Genomic DNA, 16671 nt, shown 5'->3' on the forward strand with positions numbered 1-16671 from the left:
TTTTATTGAAATTTGAGTCTCAGAATGATCCACTGAGCTGGAGTGCACGTTTCGGATGTTTTGGCCGTTGATTTTATATACCTCGATTTGAAAAAGCCGCTTCAATTGCTTCAGTGAGAAATATTCAATATTCGAAGTTGTGAACAAGTATTATATTACTGTATGTACTGTCGGGTAACGTTTTCAGTCCCAGAGCCCCGCGCAGAGGCTGAGCACCAACCTCGACCACTTCACAAGATCGGGAAAATCAGGCAGACTTGGTACAAGTGATTGTAGCTATGATTCACTTGTACTTGTAGTTAGTCAGAGATACTATATGTATTTGTATTAAGGGACTCGCTTTTCCCATTCTTGTTATTTCTCTCTGGGTCTGACCATAGGTATGCCCCTGTAGAATAAGGATCACATTATGGAAAAATTGTGCAAGCGTGTTTATTGTTATTGATTTCAAAAGAAGAATGCCCAAGGCACTTATAAATATATACTGTACTTGTACTTGTAAAGCTGGGCCATTCAAACAAGATACCGTAATGCAAAAAGAGAGGAATACTCCCTGGTACATACTGTACAGTAGTTCATCATTAAAAGGACACTCATGGATTTTGTTCTCTGCGGATTTAAGGTTGAGACGCGTTGGTGACTGAGACACGTAAATATATATACAACTTACTATACTTGTTACGACGTATGTACTGTATGTACTTGGTTACTAACTTCTTGTGATAACTCACACAATCACTCACTACGATACCACTGCCACGATACCACTGCCACGATACCCCTACGACGATACCGATATCAGCCCCAAGGATTCTGTGCCACGGACCTTCTCAGACTCCTGACCGCTTCTGCGACAACCAAACGCCTGTGATGGCTACGGGTACTGTCTGTTTTGCAACTACGCTACGTGGGCACACCCTTGATTTTATACTAATGATCAATTACTAACACATTTAAACAATAAAGGCCACGACTCCAGCAAGCACAGCTCCAGCAGAAATGGCCCACTTGTTGCCACTGTTCGCCTGGGCAGGCTTGGAGGGCTTGGAGGGCTGCTGAGCGGGAGTGGCCGGCTTGGGGGACTGAGCAGACTGCATAGGAGCGTTCTTGGGCTGGGGAGATCCATTGTTGGCAGGTTTGTCTGAGCCACTGTTGGCAGGCTTGTCAGAGGCCCCGGACTTGTTGGCCTTGTCAGAAGAGCCAGAAGAGCCAGAAGAGCCAGAGGAGCCAGAGCCAGAGGAACCAGAAGAGCCAGAGGAGCCAGAGCCAGAGGAGCCAGAGCCGGAGGAACCAGAGCCAGAGGAGCCAGAGCCAGAGGAGCCAGAGCCAGAGGAGCCAGAGCCAGAAGAGCCAGAGCCAGAAGAGCCAGAGCCAGAAGAGCCAGAGCCAGAAGAGCCAGAGCCAGAGCCAGAGGAGCCAGAGCCGGAGGAACCAGAGCCGGTGTCAGCCTTTCCAGATACAGAATCAGACTTGCCAGATCCAGAGTCAGCCTTAGCGGAAGATTCACCATGCTCATCACCCTTCTTGGACTCAGTGGGCTCAGGGGCACAAGGAACAGTGATGGTGATGGTCTGGCCCTCACACTTGGCACAGACTGTCTTGATGACAGTGGAGGGAGCATTCTCGGGCACAACAGTGGTGTAAGACACGATGGGGGTGATGCAATGGTCTGCCTCGCACTGTGTCACAGTCAGAGTCACACTGGAAGTAACCATAGGGGAGGCGTTACCAGCACTGCCTGACACGGTGGGAATCGGGTTCTGAGAACTTGCGACAACAGCCCCAGCAGAGACGGAGCCAGCTTGAGAAACAGAGGCGGTTACACTAGGAGAAGTGTCGGTGGACTCAGCCTTCGAGACCGCAGAGGCAGTGTCTGCCTTGGACACAGAAGCAAAATCGGAAGACGAAACAGCAGGGGCAGAAGCAGAAACAGAGGCAGAAACAGAGGCAGAAACAGAGGCAGAAGCAGAGGCAGACTCACTACTGAGACCACGAGACTCTGAAACGGTGGCAGATTCAGCATCGGAGCCGAGTCCAGTGGCAATGGGGTCCTCGGACTTGACAGACTCTTCAGTCTTGGTGGACTCCTCAGACTGGACAGGGACAGGCTCGGTTGACTTGGCTGGAGCAGAGGCAGTTGACTTAGCAGGGACAGACTCAGTTGACATCTCAGGAGTAGGAGTTGTTTCAACAACTGTTGCCTCAGATGTCTGCACTGGCACAGTAACAGGTGCCGTCTTGTAAGGGTCACAAACAGAACCATCAGTCAGCTGGAGAGTGCAAATGAGTCCCGTAACAGCGTACAGACCATCGACAATGGCCTTGGATGGACCAGGCAGATCGGAGATACCCAGGATGGCAGCCTTCAAGATTCCCCATCCGGGGGCGTCACGATTCAGAGTGATACTGGCCTGATTGACAGCCTCATGGTAGTCATAGTGAGTTCGGAACACGGACAGCAGCTCAGTAGCCTGAACAAAGTCGGGGCTATGTTCATAATCATCGAGGGCCTGGATGACGTCACTGATCCAACCAGGGAATAGGTCAGGGAAATTGGGGTCAAGAACGAGAGCGACTGCGTCATCGAAGACGGGAAGGAGATCATCATTCATAATGAGGGGAACGAATTGATCGATTTCAGACTGGGCCTGGGTCAGAGGAATATCACTGTGTCGACCGTTGACAACACCATTGGAAATGGCGTCTTTGATGGGGTTGATAAGCGCAGCATAAGTGAGGGAATAGCTGGCTGTCTTGGTGGACACAGGAGCAGGCTCACTCGACTTGGCAGAGGCAGAGGTAGTCGACATGGCAGAAGTGGTTGACTTGGCAGAAGTGGTTGACTTGGCAGAGGTGGTTGACTTGGCAGAGGTGGTTGACTTGGCAGAAGTTGAGGCAGTGGACTTAGCAGAGGTAGTTGACTTGGCTGGAGCAGAGGCAGTGGACTCCACAAGAGCAGAAGTTGTTACGACAGGTGCCGCCTCAGATGTCTGCACAGGAACAGGGGCAGGCTCCGAGGTCTTGTATGGGTCACAAACCGAGCCATCGGTGAGCTGGAGGGTGCAAATGAGGCCGGTGACAGCGTACAGACCATCGACAATGGCCTTGGAAGGACCAGGCTGATCGGAAATAGAAATGACAGCAGCCTTCAAGATTCCCCATCCGATAGCGTCACGACTCAGGGTGATACTGGCCTGATTGACAGCCTCATGGTAGTCATAGTGAGTTCGGAACTTAGACAGCAGCTCAGTGGCTAGTGTAAAGTCCGGACTATGCTCATAGTTATCGAGGGCCTGAATGACATCACTGATCCATCCCGGGAACAGGTCAGGGAATTTGGGGTTGAGAAGGAGAGCCACGGCGTTGTCGAAAATGGGAAGAAGATCATCATTCATAATGAGGGGAACGAATTGAGAGATTTCAGACTGGGCCTGAGTCAGAGGAATGTCACTGTGTCGACCATTAACCACACCATTGGAAATGGCGTCTTTAATGGGATTGATAAGCGCCTTATTGGTGAGGACATAGGTTGCTGTATGAGCAGGAGCGGGGACAGTCTCACTGGACTTGGTAGTGGCAGAGGTAGTCGACTTGGAAGACGTGGTCGTCTTTGAGGCAGATGACTTGGAGGTAGTTGACATAACAGGGACAGAGGCAGTCGACTTCGCAGAAGTAGGAGTTGTTACGACAGGTGCCGCCTCAGATGTCTGCACAGGAACAGGAGCAGGCGCCGAGGTCTGGTATGGGTCACAAACGGAACCATCAGTCAGCTGGAGAGTGCAAATGAGTCCAGTGACAGCATAAAGACCATCGACAATGGCCTTGGAAGGACCAGGCTGATCGGAAATAGAAATGACAGCAGCCTTCAAGATTCCCCATCCGATAGCGTCACGACTCAGGGTGATACTGGCCTGATTGACAGCCTCATGGTAGTCATAGTGAGTTCGGAACTTAGACAGTAGCTCAGTGGCTAGTGTGAAGTCCGGACTATGCTCATAGTTATCGAGGGCCTGAATGACATCACTGATCCATCCCGGGAACAGGTCAGGGAATTTGGGGTTGAGAAGGAGAGCCACGGCGTTGTCGAAAATGGGAAGAAGATCATCATTCATAATGAGGGGAACGAATTGAGAGATTTCAGACTGGGCCTGAGTCAGAGGAATGTCACTGTGTCGACCATTAACCACACCATTGGAAATGGCGTCTTTAATGGGATTGATAAGCCCCTTATTGGTGAGGACATAGGTTGCTGTATGAGCAGGAGCGGGGACAGTCTCACTGGACTTGGTAGAGGCAGAGGGGGTAGAGGTGGCAGAGGTCGTCGACTTGGAAGACGTGGTCGTCTTTGAGGCAGATGACTTGGAGGTGGTTGACATAACAGGGACAGAGGCAGTCGACTTCGCAGAAGTAGGAGTTGTTACGACAGGTGCCGCCTCAGATGTCTGCACAGGAACAGGAGCAGGCGCCGAGGTCTGGTATGGGTCACAAACGGAACCATCAGTCAGCTGGAGAGTGCAAATGAGTCCAGTGACAGCATAAAGACCATCGACAATGGCCTTGGAAGGACCAGGCTGATCGGAAATAGAAATGACAGCAGCCTTCAAGATTCCCCATCCGATAGCGTCACGACTCAGGGTGATACTGGCCTGATTGACAGCCTCATGGTAGTCATAGTGAGTTCGGAACTTAGACAGTAGCTCAGTGGCTAGTGTAAAGTCCGGACTATGCTCATAGTTATCGAGGGCCTGAATGACATCACTGATCCATCCTGGGAACAGGTCGGGGAATTTGGGGTTGAGAAGGAGAGCCACGGCGTTGTCGAAAATGGGAAGAAGATCATCATTCATAATGAGAGGAACGAATTGAGAGATTTCAGACTGGGCCTGAGTCAGAGGAATGTCACTGTGTCGACCATTAACCACACCATTGGAAATGGCGTCTTTAATGGGGTTGATAAGCCCCTTATTGGTGAGGACATAGGTTGCTGTATGAACAGGAGCAGGGGTTGTCTCCACAGGAGCAGGGGTTGTCTCCACAGGAGCAGGGGTTGTATCCACAGGAGCGGGGGTTGTCTCCACAGGAGCCGGGGTTGTCTCCACAGGAGCAGGAGTCGTCGCCACAGAGGTAGCAGGTTCTTCAGTCTTGTAAGGATCACAGACGGAACCATCGGTCAGCTGAAGAGTGCAAATGAGTCCAGTGACAGCATAAAGACCATCGACAATGGCCTTGGAAGGACCGGGCTTATCAGAGATACCCAGGACGGCACCCTTCAAGATTCCCCATCCGGGGGCGTCACTATTCAGAGTGATACTAGCCTGATTGACAGCCTCATGGTAGTCATAGTGAGTTCGGAACTTAGACAGCAGCTCAGTGGCCTGTACGAAATCAGGACTTTTTTCGTAATCATCGAGGGCTTGAATCACGTCATTGATCCAACCAGGGAATAGGTCGGGGAATTTGGGGTTGAGAACGAGACCGACCGCGTTGTCGAAGACGGGGAGGAGATCATCATTCATAATGAGGGGAACGAACTGAGAGATTTCAGACTGGGCCTGGGTCAGAGGAATATCACTGTGTCGACCATTAACCACACCATTGGAAATGGCGTCTTTGATGGGGTTGATAAGCGCGGCATAAGTGAGGGAATAGCTGGCTGTAACGACAGACGTTGTCGCCAACAGAACAGTGATTCGAGATATCTTCATTGAGCGAGTGTTGTAATTGAGCTTGAATACATACTATGACATATATATATATCTGGATTCACTTCCGTGAATACTATCAATGGGGTACATGCATTCAGCAAATGTGGTATTCACTAGGTTAATATTAAGGACTAGTGACTACTGTACTTGTACTATACCTGCTGATTAGCCGGAATGACCAACACCACCATACACATCATAGTGCTAATTAAATGCACACTAACACCCCGGTCGGCAGGGTTATGAACTGGGGACAAGGATAGAAGTGAGCGAAATACATGAAATGATGGCTAGCCAGGTTCTGTTTGCAGTGAGTGTGTCTGTCTTCCTTTACAGCTACAGTTATTACTGTGTCCAAATGTCTATGTTTACGACCCAGTGAGGTTTTCGACCCAGCGAGGTTTATAAAGATCATTCCCTCTTGTGAAAGGTCTGTGATTTAAGGAAGAACCAGGGTTCAACATTACCCCATGGTTGGCACTTAGTTCAGTCTGCAGTGAACTAACCACCCCTGTAGAATGAGTTGAATCTAGGCATCTTTTGTTATAAGCAAGTGATAGACTATCGTCATTTCATGGAGGTTAGACATAGTTATACCTGTCACCGAACAGAAGATTGTTGATGTTGAGATATCGACTGAACATTAAGTCAAAATAAAGCAAAAAGACCCCTGAATTGTACACAATCACTCCTCCCCTCCTCTCACATTCTCCATCTCCTTGCTTCTTAATGGAGCGGTTGGTTTCACTATAACTACGCTACAGATCTAAAAAGGCATCCCCTGTGAACCCCATAATCGCCCCTCACCAGGAATAAATGCTTTAGTCTCACAATCGTATAATAGGAGAGATATATTTACGGATATAATTGTGTTGTTTTGTTTTACTACCGAATATGGGAATATAGCACTTCTCTATTCCCAATACGGGGTGCCCACAATATTAACATGTATCACGCGTCACTGGACCTCATGGGCGTATCAAAAAACTGGGCAGTGTGCGCGCAGATAAAAGTAGGTGTGTATACAAACCACAACTACTGTTTTCCTTTTCTGGTAGATCTTTTGTCTGAATGGTCCGCTAATAGCCCCCAATAAACCGTCTAAAATGCGTCCAGCCCCCGCTCCACCGCCCCCATTAGTGCAGTCTGTCTCACCTGACAATCGTCTAGCGCGACCCCATTGGGCTACCACGGAATCCGAAACCAAACCCCACAGGGCAAGAATACATCGAAATTACACCAGCCCACTTTATCTGAAACCAATCCCGAGCAGGATCCTGTACAAGTACAAGGTAGCTACAGCGGCCACTCAATCACACCATAACCACCTTATAGTCTGTTTCTGCGGTGGAGCTCTGGTCCACTGAAGTGCCACCAGTAGACGCCTTTGCCTCGTTCTTCTTTTCGCGTTTGCGCGCCTTTTGCTTTTCCTTTTTGTCTCGGGCCTTATCCTTTTTGCCTCCCTTTTGTTTAGTTCCTGTATCTTCCGCTTCTTTCCTAGCCTTGGCCTCTCGTTTGGCCGTGCGTTCTGCAGCCTTCTGGGCCCTTAGTGCCTTTTTATCCAACGTTGGGGTTGGCGACTGAATGTTTGTTTTTGCATAAGTCGGCTTTTGCGTCTCTATCGTCGCATCAGGCTCGGCTACTTGTTCCATTGTGTCCTCCTTCATGGAGACGTCTTCTGTTACAGATGGAGCTCCAGTACCAGTCTCTCTACCAATCTTAGTCTCTCCTACCACTTCTTCCTTCCCCTCCACCTCCTCAGGAATACCATTCTCCAAGAAATAGTCGACCGCTTCCCCAACATCTTCATGCTCCTTCAGCACCTTGGCCAGAAGATGATCCGGCACCTCAAACGGTAACGACTCACGCAATTGCTTGATCTTCCACTCTCCAACATCTTTGGTCACGTCAGCAATAAGATCGGAGCCCTTAGGCACGTAGCTGCTCAAGTAAGCGCTGGTAATCTCGGGTGGTCCACAATGAGGTCCATTGATGCATCTGACAGAAGAGTAATGCTCCCAAGTGTGATAGGCGATATGTACCTTCTCGGGTCGCTCTCCACCTTGATCCGCCTCCAGTTCCGTCCTCTGTTCACCTTTGCTTTCGTCGATAGGAGTAATCACGTATCTTAGATCAGCCTGGTATACCACCACATCCAGCTGGTATGCAGAGGCAAAGGCAGCCAGCTCCAGATTGCCTCCATAAACAGATGATCGAGACATGCGGTCAATATACGCTTCCCAAGACTCGTCCCATTCTGACGAATAAAAGATCTCGAAGTAGGCACTGTGTTTCTTCATGTAGTCCACCACACTCTGTCGGATCACCATGGCCAGTTTCAGGTCATCTTTACCGTAGAGCTGGTCCGCTAGCGACCGAAATAAACAGTTTCCATCGCCCTGGATTGTTGTTGCATAAAGACCGATACTTTTTAGTAGCGGAAATTCGCCCGACAGAACTGTTTGCCGGTTTTTGCGAGCCATGTTGGGTTGTCTGGAAGGTCTTTAGATTATGCACCATCAGTTAGTTTGAAAGGTAGCATAGGTTATGAGTTAACGGAGCAGTGGGGTGGAATCGGAGAGATTACAGAGACATGTTGCTGAAACGATGGTCAGATTACGAGCACCTTCAGAAAGTTGAGAATCCCGTAACTTGGAAATCTGAAAGAATCACGTCTGACAATCTCGCATGAACCCAATGTTTCATTAATTAAACCCACATTTGGGGAGGAGTCTTCTGTGTATCGTACGCGTACAGTACTTTAAGCTTTAAGTACATATAAACGGGGCAGTCAAAAACAGTAGCTAGCCGAGACATTGCTGACTAATACATAATGGATGACTAATTTAACGGGTATAACCACCCTGTTACAGTAGGGAGTTTTGGCTTGTCTTCATCCGCGCTTGTCCCCCCATTTTTCTCTTGTTAGTTTAAGGTGCTAGTTTTTAGCACGGCTTTATTTATACGGAGGGGACACGGAAGTCCCGTTTGGGGTTCCGCATGGAAGCACATGATGGGCAATCTATCCCGAAGCACTGATGCTAGACTTGTTGTGCGCTCAAGGCGGCGTTATACAAGTACCGCACCTGTTTTCCCCGATCTATGAAGAGCACATATACCAGTTCCGGCTCAAACAGCTGCACAGTGTTAACGTACTGTATGTTTAAAGAGAGGCTACTTGTAGAAGAGAGAGCGAGTACGACAACATACAGCAGAGGAGTGAACGTTTCAAATGAAGAAAGGTTCACAAGAAGCGTCAAAAGCAAAGTGCTGAACTTGGTCTGAGTTCGTTTTTGTTCGATTCTGTTCGTCTAAGTTTCTTGTCTGCGTTCTTACTGCCATTAACCGTTGGCGACAGACGCGTAGGGTGGAGGAGGAGCATACAGTGGAGAACCAGCTGCCAAGAATACAGTACTGTACTGTCGCATTGCAGAACGGGGCCCCACCTCGAATCCAACTGCCAGCGTACGTCTGGCCGACAATGAATGCAGACCCAGCGCAAGGAGTGCAGGAAACGGTTTGATCGGCATTTGAAAGGGCAGATCCCCGGTTTGGGAAGTGGCAGAGGGCTGGGAGAGTTGGAAGTAGTGTGCGTTGCCGTTTGTATCACCTTGTGACGGCGTATTCATCATCAGAAAAGGGCCATCTGGGGTCTAAACTTGCAGTAACGTTTTTTCCCTTTTTTTTGCAGACCCCACATGGAAACTTTGTTGGTATTTTAGTTGGCAACTTTACGATTACTGAAGGTGTAGTTAGAGCGTTCAAGTGTGCATGACGAACTCTGTCGGAACTTTGTTTAGGGTGGTGGAACTGGACGGCGTTACATGGCGCCAAAGTTATTCGGAACAGCAGAGTCTCAGTTTGGTCAGTTGAGGCGGGGGAATGTCTGACAGATATGTTGGGGGTTTTTCCGTATCTCCGGGAGGGCGAGTCGGTTGTTTTTACATGTCATCATTTCGCCGGTGTTTGTACTGCGTCCAACCTCTTCTGAGGCACGATCGGCTCAACCCGCATGTACAACAATAGGCCGCTCCCAAAAGGGCCTCTCCTGCCGTTCCTTCAGTATGTACAGTATCGTACTATAGGAGAATACGAGACAGTAGCAGCTGAGCATAGCCTACTTGTATGAAATCGAGATCGATTTATGCCTTCATGTGAGATCGGACTTGGCCGCTAGACTACACAAGTACGGGTACGAGTAACAACATGGTATGGTATCGCCGGTACAACATGCGCTTCACTCTGCTACACACTCCTCACAAGGTCTGATTGGATCCAACTTTATCAGAGCAGTGATACAACTGAGACAGCTCAACAGATGAACCACGGGCTATCGTCGTGTACAAGTACAACGGATTGTACGGAACAGACCGCCGTGTCTCCAGATGGCTTGTAATCTCTTGATGGATACTATCTCAATGTCCGACATTTCGTCTCTCATTTATCTGTCCCACTTCAGCAGGTCTTCTTACGCTACTTGTGCAGCCAAGCGGCTTCAAAAACGAAAAGCTACCAGACACTACGATCAGATTGGAGCCTGAGTGCCACTCTGCCCGAGCCTGAGGAGCGACGACTCACGCCGTGAGCAGTTGGTAGTGGAGATGAGCTCGACCTGGCGTCACGACCAGGCTCTGAGTGCTGCCGGAAACCGAGCAACCCCCTTTCGGTCTCCCGGAAAAACCCTTCGGGACCGAAACCCTCGGGGAGGGGAAGTGCGCTCTCTGGCTAACCTGAGTCCTCCACACCATACCGAACAAACAAAGGCGGGGGGCATTACTGTGCAGAGACACCGCAGCGAAGGAGACCGATATGTGCATTTTTGAAACCTAGCTGACGGAGAGCGTGCCGCAGACAAGGAGCAGGCCTCGCAGAATAGTCCTTTGGCTCTGGTTCCGTTGTGTAAAAAAAGAAACGTAACGCAAAGTCAAGACCGCTTGTGCTGAACAAGATTATGCGGACAAGAAAACTTGCAACATTTTTCAACTTACGTGAAAACGGGGACTCCGGCTGTAAGCCAAGAACAAGGTGCTTGCACGGGACCGACCCGGTAGGCTCTCCGCTCTATAGATACACGTCAGACCCCACATTCGTGTCTCACCTTCGTCCCCCTCCCGCTTACACCGCCTCTACTTATTCTTGCCGATTACGCCTGTGCAATTTTCCGATCCATTGTCTTTTCAAGCTCAGAGAGAGACGCGTCAGAATAGTTTGGGATCGACCGACTCACATATAGGCTACGCAAGGTCACGATACTTTGCAAAGGCTACTTGTCTAAAAAAAAGTCCGAGTCTGTCCGGGGCTGAGCCGAGCAATTTTCATCCTCTTACGACACACACGCAGAGACTGATTTTCCTCCAGACGACACAAATCCCTCCCCCGTTGACGCCAAGCCGACGAGCATCTGCCCCCCACGACAGACAGCAGGCTAAATTATCCGCTTTATTTGATTGCAGCTTGTTAGTCGGTTTTTTCGTTTTAAACATCAGACGATTTATTCCGCTCTAGAGCTACCTTAATACCCCACACATTTGCATAATCTAATTGCCTGCACCCGACCCACCTGTTACACAACACTTTCTCAACCACAGGTACGGCTCTGAAAACACAAAAGCGCTCTGCTTGCACCCTTGCGCCCTCCCGTCACAACATGCCGGTAGCGATATGAACGAACTGCAGTTTGTTGTTGAAACCGGAGACGTCCAGAGTTCCAGACCCGCCAGCAAAAAGCCCAAGCGAACACGACGGGCTTGTCTCCCCTGCCAAGGCAGAAAAGTGAGTGCAAACCGACTCTCGGCTGATACTCCGACGATAATATCTGCCACAGACATGTCCACACACCAGCTAACACAGATCCGATGCAATGGCGGCCTTCCATGCGAAACATGTATCGGTCGCAAAGTGCGATGCGAATACAAGGACGAAGACACCAAGAAGGGCACCGATAAGAGCCCCAGCCCCGCCAAAAATGAAGTCTTTGAAAACCGACGCCTAGCACAGGCGCAGTCCCCACACGTCCCACATACACAGAGCCCACTACAGAGCCATGTTCAGGTGGCGCAGAAGCCGGCAGGGAAGTCACCACACCAGCCAGCACACATGTCACCCCATCTATCGCCACAGGCTGTGCACATGTCACCCCAGGCTTCTCACATGTCGCCACATACTCAGCCAGTACATGTACAGCAGCACACTCAACCACCACAGTCACAACCCCATACACAACAGACGAAACCACAAGTCGGCCAGACCCAGCCCCAGTCACAACCCCCAGCTATCACATCACCTCTGTCGATAGCTACCTCCAGCTCACGTGGCTCTACCCGACAGCCGTACTTTCGATGGCTCGGAGCTACTGCCATTGCTCCGCCCAGAAAGGGCAAGTTCAGACTCATTGCGGTGAACCTGGCTTCGTCGGCCTACTCGACCGTCGTGATGAAACAGACAGCCGAGGGCTCGGCCATGGAGTTCCAGGCGCCCATAACCTCAGCAGGGTCAGCTAACTCGGTTAATTCTAACGGCTCGTACTTCCCGACTGCCATAGAGACCCCCGAAACACAGCTGCCCAGCATTGGGCCCTACTCGATTCCTACAAAGTACATTGACGTCTTCTACTCCCACGTGTCGTCCATTCTTCCGTACTTGCCCCGGAAGGTGTTCAATCAGCTTCTTCAAGCTGGCGAGGTGTCGGAGGCGCTTCTCAACGCCATGGCTGGCTTGGGACTCAAAATGAGCTCCAACTCCAGCCCTACAGAATCCGTTTCCGAGACGGAAAATACGGCTATCAAGTACTCCAACCGCGCCAAGGAGCTTGTTATCAGGCGCCTGGCACTCCCCACGGTTGAAACCGTCTACACGCTGCTTCTGATTGCATACAACGAGTTTGCCAACGACATGGACTCTGGGCTGTGGATGTGGTCTGGCATGGCCATTCGAATGTGTTTCGATCTGGGTCTGCATAAAGCAGACCTTCCCAATCTGGATGAAGAACACCGCGAAACAGCCCGGAACGTCTTCTGGTCGGTGGTGTGTCTTGATCGGCTCATCTCTTCAGGTACTGGCCGTACTGTGACGGTTCCTCTATCGCAGATTGAGCACCATCCTCCCGTAGGCAAGAAGCTGACAACTGGCCAGACAGATCCCTTCCCATATCTCTGCAAGCTGTTGCTCCTCGTGGGCAAGGTAACCGACCATCTCAACTCCGTGGACCCCTCGCAATTGTCTTCTTCTCGGTCGTTTGCCTCCACCCAACTGGCCTCTTTCCATCAGGACGTTTCCGACTTTTACACGTCGCTTCCTCCGGATCTATTGTTTGACGTTCACAACTTCCAAGAGTTTGCACGTATCCGACAGAGCCAGGTGTTCCTGTTGCTGCACGTGTGGAATCAGGCGCTCATCCTGGCTGTGTATCACCCCACGGTTGTGTATGCTCGATCAGCAGGTACCCTTGGCTCTGTTTCAGTCTCAGGCTCTTCCAACGTGTCTCTGAACAACTCTAGAGCACCTTCTCCTACTGGTGCTGTAGCTGGAGGTGGAGGTGGAGCTTCTTCTTCGGCAGAAGACGGGCCCAAACCCGCCAAGAAACGAAAGACTACCGACCCTCCTCTGTCTGGAATCGATATTGGAGCTATCAGTATTTCTGATATGGTTGCGTTTGCTGATCTCATTGACCCTCTATCGTTTTTGTGCTCTCCTTTTGCGTCTCAGCCTCTGCTGATGGCTGGAGTTTCTTGCCTGACAGTTCTCAGAGCCCTCTCACCCGCCAACACGCCTCCACATGCGATTTTCACTGTAAAAAAGTCGTATCACAACACTCGAAACGCCCTTCAACGTCTTCGGAGTAACTGGGCGGGAGTGTCGTGGCTTTGCGAGACTCTGGACTCACTGGAGCGTGAAGAGGAGGACGTGGATCTTGTTGGATCGTTCACTTTTGAGGCACCAGAGGTCCCCTCGCAAGAAGAGCCTCCTACAGGTTCCTCAGCTCGAGCCACGGCCACTTCGGCCTCCATTAACCACTCTTCACATGCTTCTAACAAGAGGTGGCTGGTGGACGCTCTGGAAGAGAACTGCCCAGAGGAAGAGATGCTTGGTCTTGTGATTGCAGGATCTCGAAAGCTATCGCTTCCAATTGAGCGACAGAATGAGTACTACTGGGACGGCAATGGAGGGGTTGCTACCGGTACTTCAAACAATGGCCATGACCAGGTTCCGACAGCGGCACATCACAATGCCCCTCGCAACCACCAGCAGCCACGGAACCATCACCACAACAATCACTCGACAAACAATGCAAACGGACCCAACAGCCATCCGTATATTTCCCGGCAGCTCTGTGAGTCTCCTGAGCCCTATTTTGAGGAAGGGTACTCCCAGTTCTACGGTCAGCAGGCCCAACAAAACCACCATATCATGCAACAGGGTCATAACAATGCTGACAAGCCTTCCGCAGGCTCCTCTGGTGGTAACAATACAAGCAACGAATCGACTAACGCTCCCAACCGGACAAATTCTCGAGAGATTCCAGATCCTCTGGACGGAGATGACTTTAAGAGTCTTCTAGTTGGAAACATGACTCTTGACGAGTTTCTCAAAATGTGACGAGTAACGACATAACGATTTCTTTAATAGTAATGATATTTATATGTATAGTAGCAACGCGATTGTGTGGTGCCAGTACGAATACAGCACTGGGAGTGTGTTCGGCTTTAATCTCTGTTGAGACTGGCATTGCAATATGTTGAGAAGAACCCTTGTATGGCTCTGGCTTCTTGCTTCTGGCTTCTGACTTCTGGCTTCTGACTTCTGACGACTGTGAGACAAACGTGAATCGTACCTTGTCGACACTGAGACATGCTTGTCAAAAAACAAACATAAGCCTCCGGCTGGGTTATCAGTCAATGGTCTGAGTTTGGCAGTTGTAACCTACAAGTCCGTCAGATAATCAGGTATTAATCCGTGGGTTTGGTGGGGTTGGTGGTTTGGCAGTAGCTCGGCCTCTAAGTAGCTCTCGTCGGCGACTATTGCAACTGTAACTGGGCGCTGTGGGAGTAATTTTGTTTTAGAACACAGGATTATAATCCTCCGGTGAAGGATAATGACTTGGTTTTATTGGTTTCCATGTTACAGTAAGTCATTAATGGCGGGGTTTGGTGTGGTGCTGCGTCTTCTCCACTTAGTGTGAGACATACAGAGACCGGCATAACCGCCTACCCTTGTAGCACACACCTCATATGGTCAGATGACCTAGGCAGAGAATGTGCCAAGAGAAGAAGTATGACAAGGGCTTCAGCTTGTCTTGTAACCTCAGAGTCTTTGTTAGCAACTTGAGTCTCTTCCGTAGAAGTAGATGTTTTGGTAGATTTGAGGTTTCAGGATGATGTAGGCAGAGCCGAACAGTAATCAGTATAGCTGGTCTAACAACCCCATATGACGTCATAAATCATTACTATATACTGTATATGTCATTATCTCTTGCTGGCTACAGCTCCAACCTCCTCGACCACCTTCTTGACGTTGTCGGGGTTGTGTCCGAATCGGCCGAGGAACAGGCCGTCCACTACTCCGTTGAGAGACTCAACCAGTCCGGGGCCAGCAGAACCACCGTAGACGATTCGCACGTCGTTGTTGTTGGTCTCTTTCTCGGCGTCAATCTTCTTTCTCAGATACGAGACAACTCCAATGATATGATCCGACTCAGCGGGCTTGGGAGCTCCAATGGCCCACACAGGCTCGTAAGCAAAGACCAGCTGGCCGGTGCAGTTATCCAGAACAGGTTTGATCTGCTCCCAGACCTCGTCTCCGCAGGCTTCGATGTCTCCCTTGTTGATTTCGCCAATGCAGATCCAGGGAATGATGCTGTTTCGGGAGCAGGCGGCGGACTTGTTGATGACCCACTCGTTGGTTTCTCCAAACTGCTTTCGTCGCTCAGCGTGGCCAATTTCCACGTAACGCACACCCAATTGGGCCAAATGCTTGGGCGACACTTCTCCGGTGAAGGCTCCCTCGTCGGCCTGCCAGCAGTCCTGGGCTCCGACGTTGAACAGAGGCTCGTCCAGACGGTTCTTGAGCCGAGTGCATTCCCGGATCGACAGGAAGTCAGGCATGACCACAAGCTCGACGTGGTTGAGGGCGGCAGTGGCCACGGTGCTGGATGAGTCCTGGACGGGTCCAGTGATTCCGTGCTTCTCAAGCTCAGCGTCGGGCTGTTCAATTCCAGCCAAGGCAGAGACAAACTGCAGCGTCTTGGCCGGATCAAAGTACATTTTGAGCGAGATGGCCACCACGGGCTGTCGTGTGTTTGACATTTTGTTTTGTGTGAGTGTTTAGGTGCCTGAAGACGGTGTGAGTGTGGGTGTGTGTGTATGTAGAAATGTTGGTGGCATTGTTCATTATGTGCTTGTTCCGCTGTACCAACATGCAGCCTTATGCAGTTTCATGCATGGTGCAGTAGAGTTCAGGGCCCCCCACAGTCCACGAGTTAGACAGCGGATGTCCCAATCGGGAAGCCGCATGGGGTGGTTTCATAGACCAGTGTGGAAATCCAACCACGGGGCGAACAAGGGAGCGTAGAGATAGACTGGAGCGTCACGGGAGCAGCTAAATGTGCGGGGGTAGCTTTGTGCCTTCTGGGACCGTATTTCACTACATCCCGAGGCCCATATTTGATCACACGGATCATAGTGAGTAATACAGAATGGATTAATCCGGCTGGTGAGTTTCAGGAGCAATGGGCGGCAGAATAGAAACGGATAACAAGGCAATCTAGTACAAAGAACTTGGCATCATTCTAAGATATCCCCGCGGACCACTTGTAAGTACGTACTTGTGTAGCATTAGGTCTATTGACTGCCTTGTCGTGTGTAGACCTTTTGGAGCTCGCTGCTTGTCTTTTTCGAACTCAATCGATGAGTGGCGGGGTAACTGTTGATTCTGGGGAGAAAGGAAACGCAAAAGGAGGAAGACGAACGAA

The 16671-nt window shown here is 50.3% G+C and overlaps 5 protein-coding genes across 5 annotated transcripts; 1 reads left to right on the forward strand and 4 right to left on the reverse strand.

Annotated features, from left to right (window-relative positions):
* Positions 1-953: 953 nt before the first annotated feature.
* Positions 954-5705, reverse strand: YALI1_F02378g (uncharacterized protein; the record flags this gene model as incomplete). Its single annotated transcript, XM_504864.3, has 1 exon — positions 954-5705. One exon carries the CDS (start codon positions 5703-5705, stop codon positions 954-956), a length of 4752 nt encoding a protein of 1583 aa, XP_504864.3.
* Positions 5706-6684: 979 nt separating this feature from the next.
* Positions 6685-6934, reverse strand: YALI1_F02389g (uncharacterized protein; the record flags this gene model as incomplete). Its single annotated transcript, XM_068283216.1, has 2 exons — positions 6685-6851; positions 6895-6934. 2 exons carry the CDS (start codon positions 6932-6934, stop codon positions 6685-6687), a joined length of 207 nt encoding a protein of 68 aa, XP_068139317.1.
* An 84-nt stretch (positions 6935-7018) lies between these two features.
* YALI1_F02403g (uncharacterized protein) lies at positions 7019-8188 on the reverse strand (the record flags this gene model as incomplete). Its single annotated transcript, XM_504865.1, has 1 exon — positions 7019-8188. One exon carries the CDS (start codon positions 8186-8188, stop codon positions 7019-7021), a length of 1170 nt encoding a protein of 389 aa, XP_504865.1.
* Positions 8189-11366: 3178 nt separating this feature from the next.
* Positions 11367-14300, forward strand: YALI1_F02434g (uncharacterized protein; the record flags this gene model as incomplete). Its single annotated transcript, XM_068283217.1, has 1 exon — positions 11367-14300. The coding sequence occupies one exon, from the start codon at positions 11367-11369 to the stop codon at positions 14298-14300; it is 2934 nt and encodes a 977-aa protein (XP_068139318.1).
* An 866-nt stretch (positions 14301-15166) lies between these two features.
* On the reverse strand, positions 15167-16006 carry YALI1_F02481g (uncharacterized protein; the record flags this gene model as incomplete). The annotated part of the gene is made up of 1 exon (XM_504867.3): positions 15167-16006. One exon carries the CDS (start codon positions 16004-16006, stop codon positions 15167-15169), a length of 840 nt encoding a protein of 279 aa, XP_504867.3.
* Positions 16007-16671: the final 665 nt, after the last annotated feature.

The sequence above is a fragment of the Yarrowia lipolytica genome, chromosome 1F (assembly GCF_001761485.1).
Source record: "Yarrowia lipolytica chromosome 1F, complete sequence".
Taxonomy (NCBI): Eukaryota; Fungi; Ascomycota; class Dipodascomycetes; order Dipodascales; genus Yarrowia; species Yarrowia lipolytica.